General features: G+C 46.9%; 1 protein-coding gene across 3 annotated transcripts in view; it reads left to right on the top strand.

The window, feature by feature from the left end:
• The window catches only part of SCRN1 (secernin 1), a 60,365-nt gene that overhangs the window by 25,870 nt on the left and 18,581 nt on the right, over positions 1-15,914 (top strand). For 2 of the 3 annotated variants that reach the window (XM_026508582.4, XM_057304294.1), the window contains exons 3-4: positions 10,023-10,204; positions 13,595-13,797. In XM_026508582.4, coding sequence (XP_026364367.1) covers positions 10,023-10,204; positions 13,595-13,797 — 385 coding nt within the window. Of the gene's footprint in view, positions 1-8,750; positions 9,263-10,022; positions 10,205-13,594; positions 13,798-15,914 lie in introns of those variants that run through there. The other variant, XM_057304295.1, reaches the window with a different exon arrangement.

Genomic DNA, 15,914 nt, shown 5'->3' with positions numbered 1-15,914 from the left:
ATGCACAGGGACAGCTGCCACCAAGTCCTGTTGTTTCCTCTCCTGCATTCCCTTCTCCTCCCCAGGGCCCCTGCTCATTCAGACCCACCCCATCTCCCTTCCACTATCATCTGCTTATTGGTCCCTGGCTCTCTTTTTCATAGACCCTTCACCCTGCGGGGGTCACCAGAATTTTCAGAGCACAACTCTGTTTAAAAATGCTTGTGTGGGGGGCGCCTGGGTGGCACAGCGGTTGGGCGTCTGCCTTCGGCTCAGGGCGTGATCCTGGCGTTATGGGATCGAGCCCCACATCAGGCTCCTCTGCTATGAGCCTGCCTCTTCCTCTCCCACTCCCCCTGCTTGTGTTCCCTCTCTCGCTGGCTGTCTCTATCTCTGTCAAATAAATAAAATCTTTAAAAAAAAAAAATGCTTGTGTGTACAGGATGAGAGTCTGGGCTGATTTGTATGGAACTCTTCCTGCCTGGCACCAGGCTCACTTTCACTTTCTGTTCTTTAAAAAAAAATTTTAGCGCAGTTTTATGTTTGCAGAAAAATGAACAGAAAGTACAGAGAGTTCCCATATAACCCTTCACCCTGCAGCCCACCAGCTTTCCCCATTATTAACATGTTGCATTAGTGTGGTACCTTTGTTATAATCCATGAGCCAGCATTGATACACTATTATTAACTAAAGTCCATCCTTGACATTAGGGTTCACTTTCTGTGTTGTATATTTTAATGGGTTTTGACAGATGTATATAATGACACATATCCCCCATTATAGCATCGGACACAATACTTTCTCTGCCCTAAAAATCCTCCGCCTATTTATTTATCTCTTCCTAACCCCTGGCAACCGCTCATCTTTTCACAGTCTCTAGAGTTTTTGCCTTTTCCAGAATGTCATGTAGTTGGAATCCTGCAATATGTAGCCTTTTCAGACTGTCTTCTTTCACTTAGTAGTTATGTTTTCAGAGTTCATCCATGTCTTTTCCCGGTTTGATAGTGTGTTTCTTTTTAGTACCGAAAAATACCCCGCTGTCTGGATGAACCACAGTTCAGTTTTCCGTTCACCTATTGAAGGACACCTTAGTTGCTTCCAAGATTTGGCAATTATGAACAAAGTTGCTATAAACATTTGTGTTTTTTGTTTTGTTTAGGTTTCGATTTGTTGTTTTGTTTTGTTTTGTCTTTTAGCCCTGCTCCCCACCTGTGTGCAGGTTTTTGTATGGACATGGTTTTTTTTTTTTTTTAAGATTTTATTTATTTATTTGACAGAGAGAGACAGCCAGCGAGAGAGGGAACACAGCAGGGGGAGTGGGAGAGGAAGAAGCAGGCTCCTAGCACAGGAGCCTGATGTGGGGCTCGATCCCACAACGCTGGGATCACACCCTGAGCCAAAGGCAGACGCTTAACGACTGCACCACCGAGGCGCCCCATGGACATAGTTTTTAATTCATTCGGAATACTTTTAAAAAATAAAGATGCTTTTTAATGTAATTTTACATTTTGAATAGGTAATATATTCACGTGGTTCAAAGATTAAGTGATATTAAAAAGGTGTACCGTGAGCAGTCTTACTCCCCCTGTTGCTATTCACTCTGATTCCCATCCAATATAACCTTTCTGATTAATTTCTTGCACATCCTTCCAGTGTTTTATGCAAATGCAAACAAATATGAATACTTAGCCTTATCTTCTCACTTTTATTCACAAAAGTAGCACATTATATATACTATTCTGAAACTTTATTTTTTCAATATAAAATTCCAAACTCAAAAAAAGGTCTACAGTTTTTTTTGTTTAATAATATTTTCTAAAGATTTTTCTACATCTGTACACAGAGATCATCCTTATTTTTTTTTTTAAGATTTTATTTATTTATTTGACAGGATAGAGACAGCCAGCTAGAGAGGGAATACAAGCAGGGGTAGTGGGAGAGGAAGAGGCAGTCTCATAGCGGAGGAGCCTGATGTGGGGCTTGATCCCATAACGCCGGGATCACGCCCTGAGCCGAAGGCAGACGCTTAACCGCTGTGCCACCCAGGTGCCCCAGAGATCGTCCTTATTATTATTTTTCATGGATGCACAGGAGTCCATTGTGGAGTTGTCCCGTAATTTTTCAGTCAGTCCTCTGTTGGCAGATACTGGGACTGTTTGCTAGTCCAGAAAGTCAGCCATGAAGAACCTTGAACACGAGTCATCCTGCACGTGTGCAGATATAGTCGCTACATGCAGTTCCAGATGCAGGATCGCCGGGTCATGGGCTAAAGTATTTGTACTAATTGCCCTCCGTACAATTTCCTGCTTACCTTTCTAACCTCACTCTTGGTTTTCCTCTCCCAGCTGGTACCATAGCCTTGAGCTACACCAAGCTGCTCATCATTTCTTGAACAAATAACACACTTGCATTTCTCTGCGCTTTTGCTCATTCTGTCCTTTGCTAAGAATGGCCTTCCTCTCCCCTGTTCTCATCTACTTGGTAGACTCTTATGCATCCTTCAAGGCCCAAATTCAACCTGTCCTCTTTTTTTTTTTTAAGATCTATTCTTTAATTTGGGGGAGAGAACGAGAGTGTGAGTAGGGGGAGAGGAGAGGGAGAGAATCTTCAAGCAGACTCCCCTCTGAGTGCAGAGCCTGACTTGGGGCTCCATCTCATAATCCGTGAGATTATGACCTGAGCCAAACCCAAGAGTCAGATGCTTAGCTGACTGAGCCACTCAGGGGCTCCCAGCCTGCCTTCCTTCTATGAACATGCAACACTTTATGCTTGTTCTGCCATTATAAAGCAATGGAAATTTACAGTTGCCTGAAACCAATGTGCAATGAGTCTGGCCCCAGATGTGGGGGTCCTGGCTTCCAGTCTTGCCTCCCCCATTTCCTGCACCTTGGGTCGTTGAGACTCAGTTTACTCATTTGCCAGATGGAGATCATAAAACCCACTGTGTCTGCCTTACAGAGTTTTTTTGTGAAGCCCATGGGAACTGACACTTGAAAGTACTTTGTAAACTTTAAGGAGAACATTGTGAAAAGAGTTCTTTTTCTTTTTCTTTTTTTCTTTTTTCTTTTTAAAGATTTTATTTATTTATTTGAGAGAGAGAAAGAGAGCATGAGAGAGAGAGAGAGAGCACAAGCAGAGGGGAGGGGTAGAAAGAGCAGCAGACTCCCTGCCGAGCAGGGAGCCCTATGCGGGGCTCCATCCCAGGACCCTGAGATCATGACCCGAGCCGAAATCAAGAGTCAGATGTTCAACCGACTGAGCCACCCAGGCGCCCCTCTTTTTTTTTTTTTTTTTTTTAAATTGGCTAGTGTTGAGAGATTGTGTGACTCCGGGTCTCAGTTCCCAAACTCCTATCCGTAGCACATTGTTCTAAATCTGCTTTGCAAATTTACTCTTACCCCTTTAGTTCCCTTATAGTTACACCTGTAACTTTTCCAAGTACAGAATGATGGGTTCTTTTCCATAGCTGGGCTCACGAGCCACGACAACTATCATGTAACTTTTATAAAAGCTCTCATTAGCATAAGGAAATTATTTTTCTAAACTATGAAGAGTGAGAAGTTCCTATAAAACCCCATCTATTTCTCAGCCATTTCATGACATTTTAAACTTACATATTCTGCAGTTTCCCTAGAAACCTCATACTTAAGTTTTGAGGTTCCAGGATTTCATTTTCTGGGAATAACTCTGTGCTAAAAGTCATCCTGATTACTCATCCACTGACCCGCCTCCCCTTCCAGCTGGCCCATCCTCCCAGGCAGTCTTCCCTTCCAAGTCATCCACTCACCCACCCGTCCTCCTTCCCTCAGTCTGTCCATCAATCCTCTATTCTATGGCAGGTTCCCTCTGCTTAAGGCTGGAAGAACGAGAAATAGGATCCCTTAGCAGAGCTCCTCAGCTTCTAAAATTACCGTGCACAGTTGTGTTTAGCTGCACAGTTGGAAGACTGGAGCATTTTATTTTATGTTCTTTAGTTTTTCTCTTGTGGATTCTATTTTTTTTTTTACAACGTCCCTTTTGGATGTGGAATAGGATAGATAAATGCATATCCACTTGTGAAAGGCCCTCTGTCTTCTCTGGGGTAAGCTGTACCACCGTGCATCACAGAACTCATCTCGGCTTTTCCTCGAGCTCTGCTCCTTCCTATAGATGGGAGCGTCGAGGAGGCAGGTGAATGATTTCATGGATTGTGATGTTCTGTGAGTGCATGGTGTGTGTGTGTGTGTGTGTGTGTATGCCCGTGGATGGGTGTGTGTGTCTATTCTTATATGGTTAAATCTTCTATTTAAGAAACAAGGGACCCAGCATTAGAATACTGTTCCAGAAAACAATGATCTCAGTTAAAGTTGACATGATTTATACTTGGTGCCCCAGAGAATAATTGTATTCCAATTTGTGGAGACAGAATTCTTTTTTTTACATTTAAATTCAAGTTAGTTAACATATAGTGTAGCATTGGTTTCGGGAGTAGAATTTAGTGAGTCATCCCTTCCATACGACACCCTGTGCTCATCGCAACAGTGCCCTCCATAATGCCCATCACTCACCTAGCCCATCCCCCCACCCTCTCCCCCTCCATCAACCCTCAGTTGAGACAGAATTCTTGATAGCCAAGTCAGATTTGACACATAATGCTTTTTAAAAAGAGTCTCTTATTATTATCTAATAAACCTTTTCTCCATTTTATCCCTTCCTTTAAAGTTTAAAATCTTCTTTGTTTCCTTTTTTTTTTTTTTTGGAAAGTGAGTTTTTAATTTATTTGTATTTTCCTGCACATGAAGTTCCGTATGAGTTCAGTATCCCCGTGAGACTATGCAACTTTCAGAATTTGGGGCGGGCTTTTGGTAGATCACTTCCTTTTTCTTCCTGGATAAAAATACTTGTAAGAAGAATAGAAAATTACCCACTAATGAGCGTGGGTCACGTTGTTAGTAACGTTGCCCAGATGGCAGCTGTATTTGTGGTTTGTGGGATGTATGTGTGTTTTGCAGAGGAGAGTGTCTGAATTTTCATTCTAAAGATTCCCTCTTACAGTAGGAGAGCACAGGTTATTCTGGAATCAGAGAGAGCGGAGCAAAGCTCTGTGGCCGCTGGGCAGACTGTGTGCCAGTCTTCCTGTCTGCTCTCTTCGGCCCCTTGAGCAGCAGGAGCCTCCAGACACGTCTCCCTCACCCCATGGGAGCATGGCTTAGCAGGGGCCTTCCTTCCGCTGTGTCCCCTCTTCCAACCCTGTGTCCGACCCCAGGCCTTTGCACCACCCATTCTCAAAGATCTTACGGCTTCAGGGAAATAAAAAGCAGCTCTACTAACATGTGGCTGACATTTTTTTTTTTTTTTTTTGGCCTTTATTTGGAGTCCTATGAACCTTAAGGGCACATTTTCAAAAACCATTCAAGTAGCAGGCAAGACACTAGGATAAAAGAGACAAAAACAACCCCCCCCCCAAAACTGCAGTGATAATTAGCAACGCTGCCTTAGAGTTGCAGATTTTCTAAAACTAAAAATATTCCTCCAAAGCGTCCCATTTTCCCTGCCTTTTTTCCCCCCACCCTAGGAAGCCTGGCTGACTCATCAGCTCATTTCAGAGCGGCTTTCACTGGTGGTGCCAGGGTTGTGCTCGCCATCCAAGTACAGTAGGAAGCACAATGGTTGCATTTCATTAATTGAAACGTCTATTGTGTGAGTGTCTCTGTTCCCCTTTCACTGGGTGATACCCAGAAAGAGTGTGCGCTGGCGTGTGCAAAGGGTAGGCGACAGCGTGAAGCTGAGTTTGCTTTTTCGCTTTTGACACAGTCACACCAGATCATAAAGGGCTGGCTCTGCAGAAGAATTGTCTTTTGTCTCTGTCTCCACGGCTTTGTCAAGGCTCATCTTTTCTATCCTCCAACCTGCACGTGTCCCCCGGAGCCACCTGAGAGAGTGGCAGGTTCAGTGCAGGCGATGGCACCTTCAAAACCTCGATGATTAGCGTTAGGCAGCACTGACATTTAGAAGCATGCCTCCCCACACGCCCCACTCTGGATGTTCTCATGTTTGATGTGGCCTTGGCACCCAGAATCGTGCTGGCTGACGGATTTGTTTTATTAAAGGCAGCTTGGGAGTGGCCATGGGGCAGCAGGACGGTTTGCTCCTCTCTCTCTCTCTGCAGACCTTTTAAACAGCTTCATCCCCAAAGCCGCGGCCAGAACCATCCCTGGAAAGACTGATCTTTTGAGTGGTGAATGTGTTCTTTTCTCTGTTTTCTACTAGAAATCTGGCTAGGAATTTTGACTTGAAACTAAATTGTTTTTGTCATGCTGAAAGAAGATTTCACGTGCTGTTTGGATTTTTTTTCCCCTGGTGAGACCTTCTCGGCTGCCTCAAATCGCGCTTTCTGTCTGCCTGCCTCATTAATGATGTGACAATCGTGACGGTCGGGGGATTTTATTTACAAAAGAAATGACTACCTGCAGAGTTCACGTTCTAGATGGCTGACTTTACAAACTTCAGCTAATTACATCTTGTGTAAGCGTTCCCTATTTATGACGTTTGCTCCCAGACTAGGATTTTAGAGAACCAATCTATATGAGGCAAGTGTGACCATCCGCTTTGACCTGGGTGTGATTAGTCAGATTGCAAACACAGTGGAGTGTGTGTGAATTGCAGCCACAGAAGGGTTCTTGTTAGGTCCAGGCTGCCGCCGTTCATGACAGAGATCCCCTAAAGGGTGTGTGTTACAGGCTCACTGAGGCTTGGGTGCACCCCCCTCCCCGGCTCCCCATCTCCCTACCCCCCTGCTTGGTAGCATATGAGGGGGATCTGCTGCCTTGGCTTTCGGCCTAGTGCTTAGGAGGGGCTGTTTGGCCCATCTGGCTACTTGGGCATCTCCTTTCTTCCTCCTCATTCTGAGTTTGGCCAAAAAGTGTCAAGTTGGCTGCAAATATTTTGAACTCCTACGAAGACCATATGGTCTTTTGGATTCAATTTTCAACATTTTTATCAGTCAATACTTACCGAGCTCTTGCAGTCCTGTTACTCGATGCCATCGCAGTAGCTTCCCCGAGCGTGACGTAGGAGGGTGTCCCTGGACCATGAACACACCTTTGACATCCCCATCTCTCTCTCTTCTGTGGCTCTTACCTCTTTCTGGAATGCCTTGATGTCTAGCCCATTTTTCAAGATCAACTCAGATGTCACCCACTTGATAAAGCCTCTGCCCACTTGGATAATTTCGCTCTTTCTTTTGCACTTGTATTATGTCCCTGTGATCCCTGTTACTCACTTATTCCTTCATTTGTTCCTTCATTCATTCTTTCAGAAAAAGGTCCATCGATGCCTAGGATGTCCCAGATTTCAGATATATCAGTGAACTAAACCGCAGAGATATCTCCCCGTCCTTATGGAGCTTCCCCTGTAGCTGGCGAGATAACATAATAAACGGTATATGCAGTACCCGAGTCAATTATACACTATTTTGGAAAGGGGTAAATGGAATGTGAAAAAAAAAAAAGCAGGATCAGGTTGATCAGATGTATAAGGTGGGGCGGGGCGGGGGGAGATGCAGTACATGTTAAGTAGACAGGCCTCGGTGACAGCTACTCAGGTTGGCCTGGTGGCCATGGTAATTTGCATGCGTACCTTCTCCTTCTTTCCCAACTGAAAGATCAGGAATTGGGCATCCTTACGGACTTATCTGCCAGCAGCACTTAGCACAAAATGCCTTGTGTGTGGTTCTGTAAATGGTGAAATGGAAACGAATGTGTAAAACCGAATTTCAAGACAAATAAGGAAAACCCATTCTATTTTTTTAAAAATATTGTTTATTTGTTTATTTGAGAGAGAGAGTGTGTGTGTGTGTATGTGTGCGTGAGGGGCAGGGGAAGGACCAGAAGGGGAGGGAGAGGGAGGGGGAAAGAACCTCAAGCAGACTCCTTGCTAAGCATGGAGCCCAATGTGGGGCTCAGTCTCAGGACCCTGAGATCACAACCTGAACTGAAACCAAGAGTCGGATGCTTAACCGGTGGAGCCACCCAGGCGCCCCAAATAAACCCATTCTTATTTTTACTTTCTTCCTGACCTTAAAAAAACCTTTATGATAAATCTATACTTGAGAATCTTAAGGGGCGCCTGGGTGGTTCTGTCGGTTAAGTGTCTGACTTTGGCTCAGGCATGATCTCAGGGTCCTGGGATCGAGCCCCTTGTCGGGCTCCCCACTCAGCGGGGAGTCTCTTCTCCATCTCCCGTTGCCCCTCCCCCTGCTTGTTTCTCTCTCTCTCTCTCAAATAAATAAATAAAATCTTTTAAAAAATCTTAAATTCCTTCCATATTTATTCATTCTTTTCAAGACAGAATTTGTCACTGGAGCTCAGTGTGCACAGGGGTTTTGGAAAATGTTGGTCAAATGCCTGAACTGCTTTTTACATGAAAAAACACAATTACAAAATGTAAATTTCAATTACAAATTAGAAGAGCACAGACGACCATAGTTTGTTTGCTGCTTTGGCTAGGTTTTTGCTCTAACAGAATCGTTTTTCAAAGTAAACAACTTTTGGAAACTGGATAGGGGAAAACATTTCAAGAGTGTATTTTATTATCAGTTCGCCATGAAAAACTCAAGAGTCTCTTGACAGCCTCTGGATTTAATTAGCTGTGAGCTTACCAATATTTATCAAGTGAAATAACATCATCCCAGAGCAGAGCCACCTCTCGCAGGGATTATGAGGATACGCGTGTCACCTGATCAGTGAGTGTGCATGCCACACACGTCTCAGCTCTTACCCGAGGTTTAGAGATTATGGAAAATCAATGCAGAATAACTTTCCGGGCTGCATTCAGTCGATATAACTGGGTCTTGAGTCAGAAAAAGATCCAAGGCCACAGTTGAGCCAAAGCTTGCGTGCCCAATTTAAAATGTAAATGGTTGCTCCCACTGATAAAATTCTCCCCTGAGAGCCAAAGAGCTCTGTGTAATTTAGAGCCCTGAACTCCGTGCTGTATCCGCCCAATGGCGTGTGTGTCCTGGGCTGATAGAATGACAGAGTCAGGAGGCCTCTAACAGACAACCTAGCCTAGTGGTTTTCCAGTTTCTCTGCGGGCTCTCTCCCAGGGGCCCCGTGTGGGGAGGCAGAGGGAAGAACCAGCAGGCCAGGCTCTGAGTGAGCTGGTCCCACAGCCCTTCTTCCATTTGCCTCAACACACTTGGACCACTTTTATTGTCTTCACGCTTCTGCGTAAGAGTTCGTGTGAAGGCAGGCTTCTGAGGCTGACAATCGTTTGATCTCGAGCAGCTCACTCGTCTTCCAGGTAAAGACACGGCGGCCTGGAGAAGGGAAGATAGACAACACCAAGTGGTGTGTCTTGCAGTCCTGACAAGTTAGAAACGTGCGTGTGAATCAAGTGAGACAGACAGGGAAGCACAGTGTATAGGAGAGCATTTAATGCATTAGTTAAATGTAAAATGCTATCATCGTGTTCCGTCTTCTACCAGTAGAGCAGTTGTGGGGGTTGTTAAACTGGGCTCCAGGGAGATCCTTGGATCCTTGCCAGACGCATAAGAACCCCCATTCTTCAGGCAACATACTTTCCCTTTAATCCACTTTCTATGTTAGGCCTCCAGGTAAAGTTTCTCCTATAGTAGGGCTCTATAACTGTAAAACAGTTTGAAAACCACTGATCCAGAAGGATTTTTGCATATGGGAATAAATAGCTATGTATGTTTGAAACACCGGTGCCCCTCTGTGCCTACTGAAATGACCAGCAGAATATTCGGAGCAGAGGTTGGCTGCATACCTGGCTCAAGAAGACGACCGCTGGCTACGTGAGCACCGTGGATAAACTGGGCTTGAACCAGAGACTGACAGCTGATCTGCAGAACTGCAACTCGCCATAGACACCTCTCAGCTGCATTGAGACCTGGGGTGTGTTTTAAGTCTGGTGTTCCCGAGGCCTGTCAGTTTTTTGGCTCTGTTTGTAACTCACATGGGGGTTCTGTGTAAGTACCAGGGTGGAAACTAAGTGGATCCTGACAGGTAATGGTCCTTTCTTTCCTGTCTTCGTTTTTCAGTGCACTTACATTTCAATCGACCAAGTCCCCAGGACCCATGCCATTGTGATAAGCAGACCTGCCTGGCTTTGGGGGGCAGAAATGGGAGCCAACGAGCATGGAGTGTGCATAGCCAATGAAGCCATCAATGCCAGAGAACCCGCCGCTGAGACGGAGGCCTTACTGGGGATGGATCTGGTCAGGTGCGATACGGTGATTCTTTAGAACAACTGCTCAGAACAGGCGGGGAATGGGGACAGGATTTATGTTCCTCCAAACGTCAATATTTTGTAACACGAGCCTCCCAAAGAAGACGTGTGCCTTTTGATAGGAAGTGCAAGGTAATAGAGAAAAAAGCAGATTACAATGGAATATTATTAAGCAATAAAAACTAGCCGAGTGCTACATGCTTGAATTTTGAAAACAGGATACTACGTGAAAGAAGGTCACATATCGTACGATTGCATTTACAGGAGATGTCCAGAATAGGCAGTAGAAAGTCGATTAGTGGTTGCCTGGGGTTGGGATGGGAAATGGGGAGTGATTCCTAATGGAAATGGTGCTCCTTTCTGGGGTGTGGAAAATGTCCCAAATTTAGATTGCAGTGATAGTTGCACAACTTTATGCATATAGTAAAAATCATTGTATGTTTTAAGTGGGTGAAGTTTATGGTTTGAAATACATCTAAAATATAGGAGAGAAGAAAGGAATCATATAAAATACATAAGATAAAAAGGAAAAAAGAAGAGAGATATGTGCCTCCCATCCCCTCTTCATCTCCGTCATCTGTTTCCCTTTCCCTGCTCTGCCAGCCACTGCGAACAGGGGGAAGTGGACGTGTGGGCTCGGTGGGATGGGGATCTTTGCTCGCTTTCCGTTGCATCACAAGCACCGGGAGTTGTGTGACTGGCCTGCGGTGGCCGATCAATGACTGAGTTTGGACTGATTGACCAAAGGAGAGGGTGGGCTGGAACGAAATGACATTCTGAAATGACTTTCTTTTTTCTGAGATAGTGAAATGCAATAGAATCATGACCACATTAAAAGAATATTGGGCTGGGAGCCAGGGGCCTTGGTTTTCAGTGTGAATACACTGAGTTATAACACGTCTCTGGGCCACAGTCTCCGCATTTGTTCAAGGGGAGGCCTTAGACTGGATGACCTCTATGGCACCTGCCAAAGCCAACATCCTATACAAAGGAGTAGAGGTTTTGACACTTTGTAGGTTGTGTAGGGAGAACGTGCACATTTACGCCGAGACCCCTGTGGTCTGTAGCTTCCACCAACTGATGGACAGGTCCGGTAACCTTTCAGGAAAGGGCCCAGTGAGTCTGACATACCTGTGTGAGAGTCATGGGCCGCAAAAGGGATTTTTCCAAGGATTCACCATGAAACAAGAATTTGAATTTGGGAGCATCTAACTCCAAGACCCAGAAAAACCTGGACCAAGCACACACTTTTGAAGGATCTGAATCGTACCGAAGGTAGATGTCAGAGCGAGACTCTGACCTTGGCCCAGTACATTTCATCCCTTTGCCTGCCCTGGTCATGCCCATAGTGAGGTGAAGCAGCCAGGGTGGAAGTAGGCATGGGGCCAGAAAGAGGCTCTTCTCGCTTTGAATCCCATGAATCTGCCCCATCTAGGAGGCCAGACCACCGTGAAAGGCTTTGGAACTGGCGTCCTGACATTGGGTGACTTGCGGCCCTAGACCTCGGTAGCCCCAGTGCATCTGCCCCTCAGTCTGAGCCGGACAGCGGGTAACCCTGCTGTTGTTCGCAGTCTGTAGAGCAGGCTGTCCTGTCCCCGTCCCGTGGCACGGAAGCGAGGTGGGAGTGGCCAGGTGGACAAAGGAGTATCATTTCCCATGGTCCCGGCGCAGGGAGTAGGAGAGTGAGGTCGGAGTCGTGTCTGTGGATGAGGTCGAGGTCCCGCTGCAGAGGCTGTGCACAGAGACACAGAAGTCAGTGCGGGAGGGCAGGTGCATGCCTGGGAGTCGCAGTGTGGATCGCAGCAGGCAGAAGAGCCGGAGACTGAGCTAGAAACTTCACAAGAGCGTCACAGCTTCCAAAGGTGGTGTGCCCGGGCTAGGTATCACATGTTCCTAGCACATGGTCACATGGACACATTGCAGCCCTGCAAAAGCCCCGGGGACAGCTTCTGCTTGGTATGCATGCACGGGGCAAGGTAACCAGAGGCTCCCAGGGATCCGTGGAGGGAGGAAGGGGGCCGTCTGGGGGGCACAGCTTGAGCAGACCTGTAGAGGTGCTCACACTTACTTGCTCCGGATCCTCGAGATCAGATGGGTGCCTGCTTCTGCTATTCCTCCGCGGAGAAGACGACACTGACCAACAGAAAAGTCTGCTTAATCCAATCTTCTCATGGGTTTAGTATTTATCTCTCTCCTAAGGGCTTAGGGTTTAGCTTTGCAAAGCAGTGGCTGGTCACCAAGTCTTCCTAAATAAACTAACATGGAGAAGTACCCAGTGAATTGATAGATAATGATCTATGAAAATAAGCCCATTGCAAGAATATGTCTGTAGCACCATCTTTTCCTCTCCCTGGCAGCACAGTGAATGAAAGTCCCTTCAGAAAGAATCAAGCCGGGTGGATTTTAGTGACTATGGGTCTGTTGGAAATTCCCCGAGAACTGGCTTACGCTGCCATCTTAGCAGGCACCGCTGCCTCTGCTCGGAGGCTCTTGTGCTCCTGCCACCAGAATTTTGATGTGAAGGAAGAGATGGAGAAATGGTCGTGTACCGGGTACATGTCATGAGCCATCCTCTATCAGGCCTGAGAGGGACGTACTGCTGTTTCGACTTTATAGATGAGAAAATCAGGTTTCCGAAAGGTTAGGTTACTGAAGGTCATGCTGCCAGTGGGTGGCACGAAGAGAACTGGAAGCCGGGTCCCTCTCTCTGTGAGTCACTATTTTTCTGCCGGAGAGGGCTGCCTCTCCAACGTACCCACCACCTACTTGGTCCTGAGCAGTTGTGCTTGTATTTTCACATTCGTTATGTCATAAACCTGTCCTCAGAGCACCCTGATGATGTAGGTACTTATTTTATAGGTGTCCTTACCAGGCACCCATTCCTAGTGAGATCTCTGAGTAAATTATATGCACCGAGGACAGTGGCTGGCTATGGAACACTTCTGTTACCAACCCACATATCTGGTGTAGAATGGCAGAGATTTCCTTTTGCCCAAAGGCAGGCGGAAGAAGAAGCCACAGAAAGGGGGCCTTGATAAGGCTGGAGCTAAGCTGGCCAGCTCCAAGGGAGCCAGAGTTAGAAAAGAACTGAAGGCTGAGCTGCCCTTCATGAGGAAGAAGCTGCTGGGCTCCTGACTCCTCTGTGTGGGAGGGGGGTGCCCAAAGACAGAGAGCACCCCCCTGATTTTGGACCGAATGTGGGCGAGATGTATTCTGGATTCAAGTGCTGTGTGTCTGCATCTCAGCCCGCAGATGGGACATGTTCACGCGTGTCTCACACTTCGTCACTCAGCTTCGGGCCAGTCTTTGGTTGCTGTGGTGAAAACCACACGATAGGAAAGGACTGAGGTATACTTCTCGTTTTCTTACTTACTTTCTTACCAGGCTTGGTTTAGAAAGAGGGACAACAGCAAAAGAAGCCTTAGATGTCATCGTCGCCTTGTTGGAAGAACATGGACAAGGTGGGAATTACTATGAAGACGCGGACTCCTGCCATAGCTTCCAGAGCGCGTATCTGATCGTGGATCGTGAGGAGGCCTGGGTGCTGGAGACCGTGGGGAAGTACTGGGCTGCCGAGCAGATCACAGGTGAGCCCGCATGGATGGGGCGGCCGAGGCGGACGCTGCCCGGACGTATAGGAATCCCGCTGCCGATGCACACCCTGTCTGTGCTAGATCTTCTCTTCTGGGCCCTGCTTCCAGAGAGGAACCTGGGGTGCGGGGATGTCAGCACTTGGGAAACACACCCTTGACATTTCTTATTTTCTCTTTGCTTTGTGGGCAGGACCCAATTTTGACGACCAGCAGTTTCATGACACAAATGGTTACTCTGACTTGGTCAAAGGAATGGTGGTTTTCCCATTCCATTCAGTCAACGAACCACTGTGACAGGGAGCTGCCCCCCGTCACCCCCAGCCCTGTAGCTCCTTGTGCTTAGAATGTTCCTCTGAAAGAGGAATTTGGATCTGTGTGGCGACCATGGACTGCCTCTGGGCCAACAAGCTCATTTCTCTGTGAGACAGTGTTTCTGGAAGAGCAGAGGACTAGGGAATGCACCCGGAAGGATGTAGTGCCCATTCAGTTGTTGCCCCATGCTCTCTGCAGCATCTGTTCTGAGATGGTTCTGAGGGAGGAGATGCTAGAGGGGGGTGTGCTTGTCCTGTCTCATCACTTGGCACCCTCCTATTGGGGACCAGATGGGGTCCCAGAATGGGCTACAGGGTTTCTGAGAGGACTACGGAGTTCTAGGAGAGAATTGGCCAGTGAAGCCCTGCCGACATCCTTAGGACCGAATGACAAGTACATGGACCGTGCGCTGCCATTTCTGGCCTCCTGTGCTCCTGGCAGACACACCTGGTAGGTCCTAACCCGCTTCTCGTGTTGGACCTATACGTGGCCTATGTACTTCTCTCGACTGAATTTGCAAGGAAGTCTCTTCCGGTTCCTCAGAATCGATGATAGGGATGAAACCTGTTTTCCATCTGTGCTGTAGGGGGGATTGGAACCAAATCTGACCTGAGTTAGAAGCAGAGATCTACTGTGATAGTTGAGAATCAGCCCGCCGTTTTCTGCGGCCTAAGTCGGTGCGGCGATCAGGGTTGCCGCGGACGATGGGTATGTTGTGTCCCATACGAGGCTGGCTTGCGGTGCTTGCCTGGAGGAGGAAGGCTTCTTTTCATTCTCACAAGGGCGCTGAATGGGCTGGTGGCGTCCTCGCAATGATCTCAGAGACTTTCTCCACCCCCATGTGCCCAGCATACACCCCTCTGTGCCTGCGGCCCTGCCTCCTGCAGTCGTCACGGGCCTCCCCAGACTGATGCGGCCGGTGTGGGCTGCCGTATCGCCAGGCCTCCTGCTGGGCAAGAGCTGAAAACTCGTTTGCCAAAACAGTTCTAGGACGAAGCCTTACTATCAGATGGTTCCATCAAGAGGGCTAGTGGTCCATGCTGATAAAGCAGTCATAGCTTGCTTTTCAATAGAACTGAAAACTTTTTTTAAGATTTATTTATTTGAGAGAGAGAGAGAGACAGGGAGAGAGAGCGTGAGTGAGCAGCGGGGGAGGGGCAGAGGGAGAAGCATAGGGAGAAGCAGACTCCCTGCTCAGCAGGGAGCCAGACGTGGGGCTCGATCCCAGGACCCCAAGATCATGACCTGAGCCGTAGGCAGACGCTTAACCAGACTGAGCCACCCAGGCGCCCCAGAGCTGAAAACTTTTTGATCTTTACCTGCCTTTCAAAAGCTTAGTTTTCCTTCAAGATATAGCTTAAAAAAAAAAAATCCATCTCCTTAAAATCATGTTGTCTTTCACTAACTATTGAAATAAAACCCCAGCCGTTCCTTGGACTCATTGCTTTCTTGTCCTCGCTCCCTCCAGCAGTGTGATAGCAGTAGGAGTTCATGGATCTGGCCCCTGAAATGCTCACATTCCCGAAAGCAAACATCCATTATAAATCAGCCCTTGAGGAAAATGTTGTCTGTGGAGTTGTTCACAAGATTTTTTTTTTTTTGATAGCTTAGTATGAAGAATGCCAAAATCACCCATTTAGGCCAAAGCCTCTTTTTATTTTTAATTTTTTAAAGTAGTTTTATTCTTGTGTTGTCCTCTGAAAAGATGAATGGCAGAGGGCCAGTGCCCATCAGCTAGGAATACTTGTTTTGGAAGACTAAGTCAGTGAAGCAGAACATGCTGGAAGAACTCAGTCCGG

Source organism: Ursus arctos, unplaced genomic scaffold, assembly GCF_023065955.2.
Source record: "Ursus arctos isolate Adak ecotype North America unplaced genomic scaffold, UrsArc2.0 scaffold_3, whole genome shotgun sequence".
Classification (NCBI taxonomy): domain Eukaryota; kingdom Metazoa; phylum Chordata; class Mammalia; order Carnivora; family Ursidae; genus Ursus; species Ursus arctos.
The sequence above is the reverse complement of the archived record's forward strand: the minus strand, read 5'-3'. Positions and strand labels throughout refer to the sequence as shown.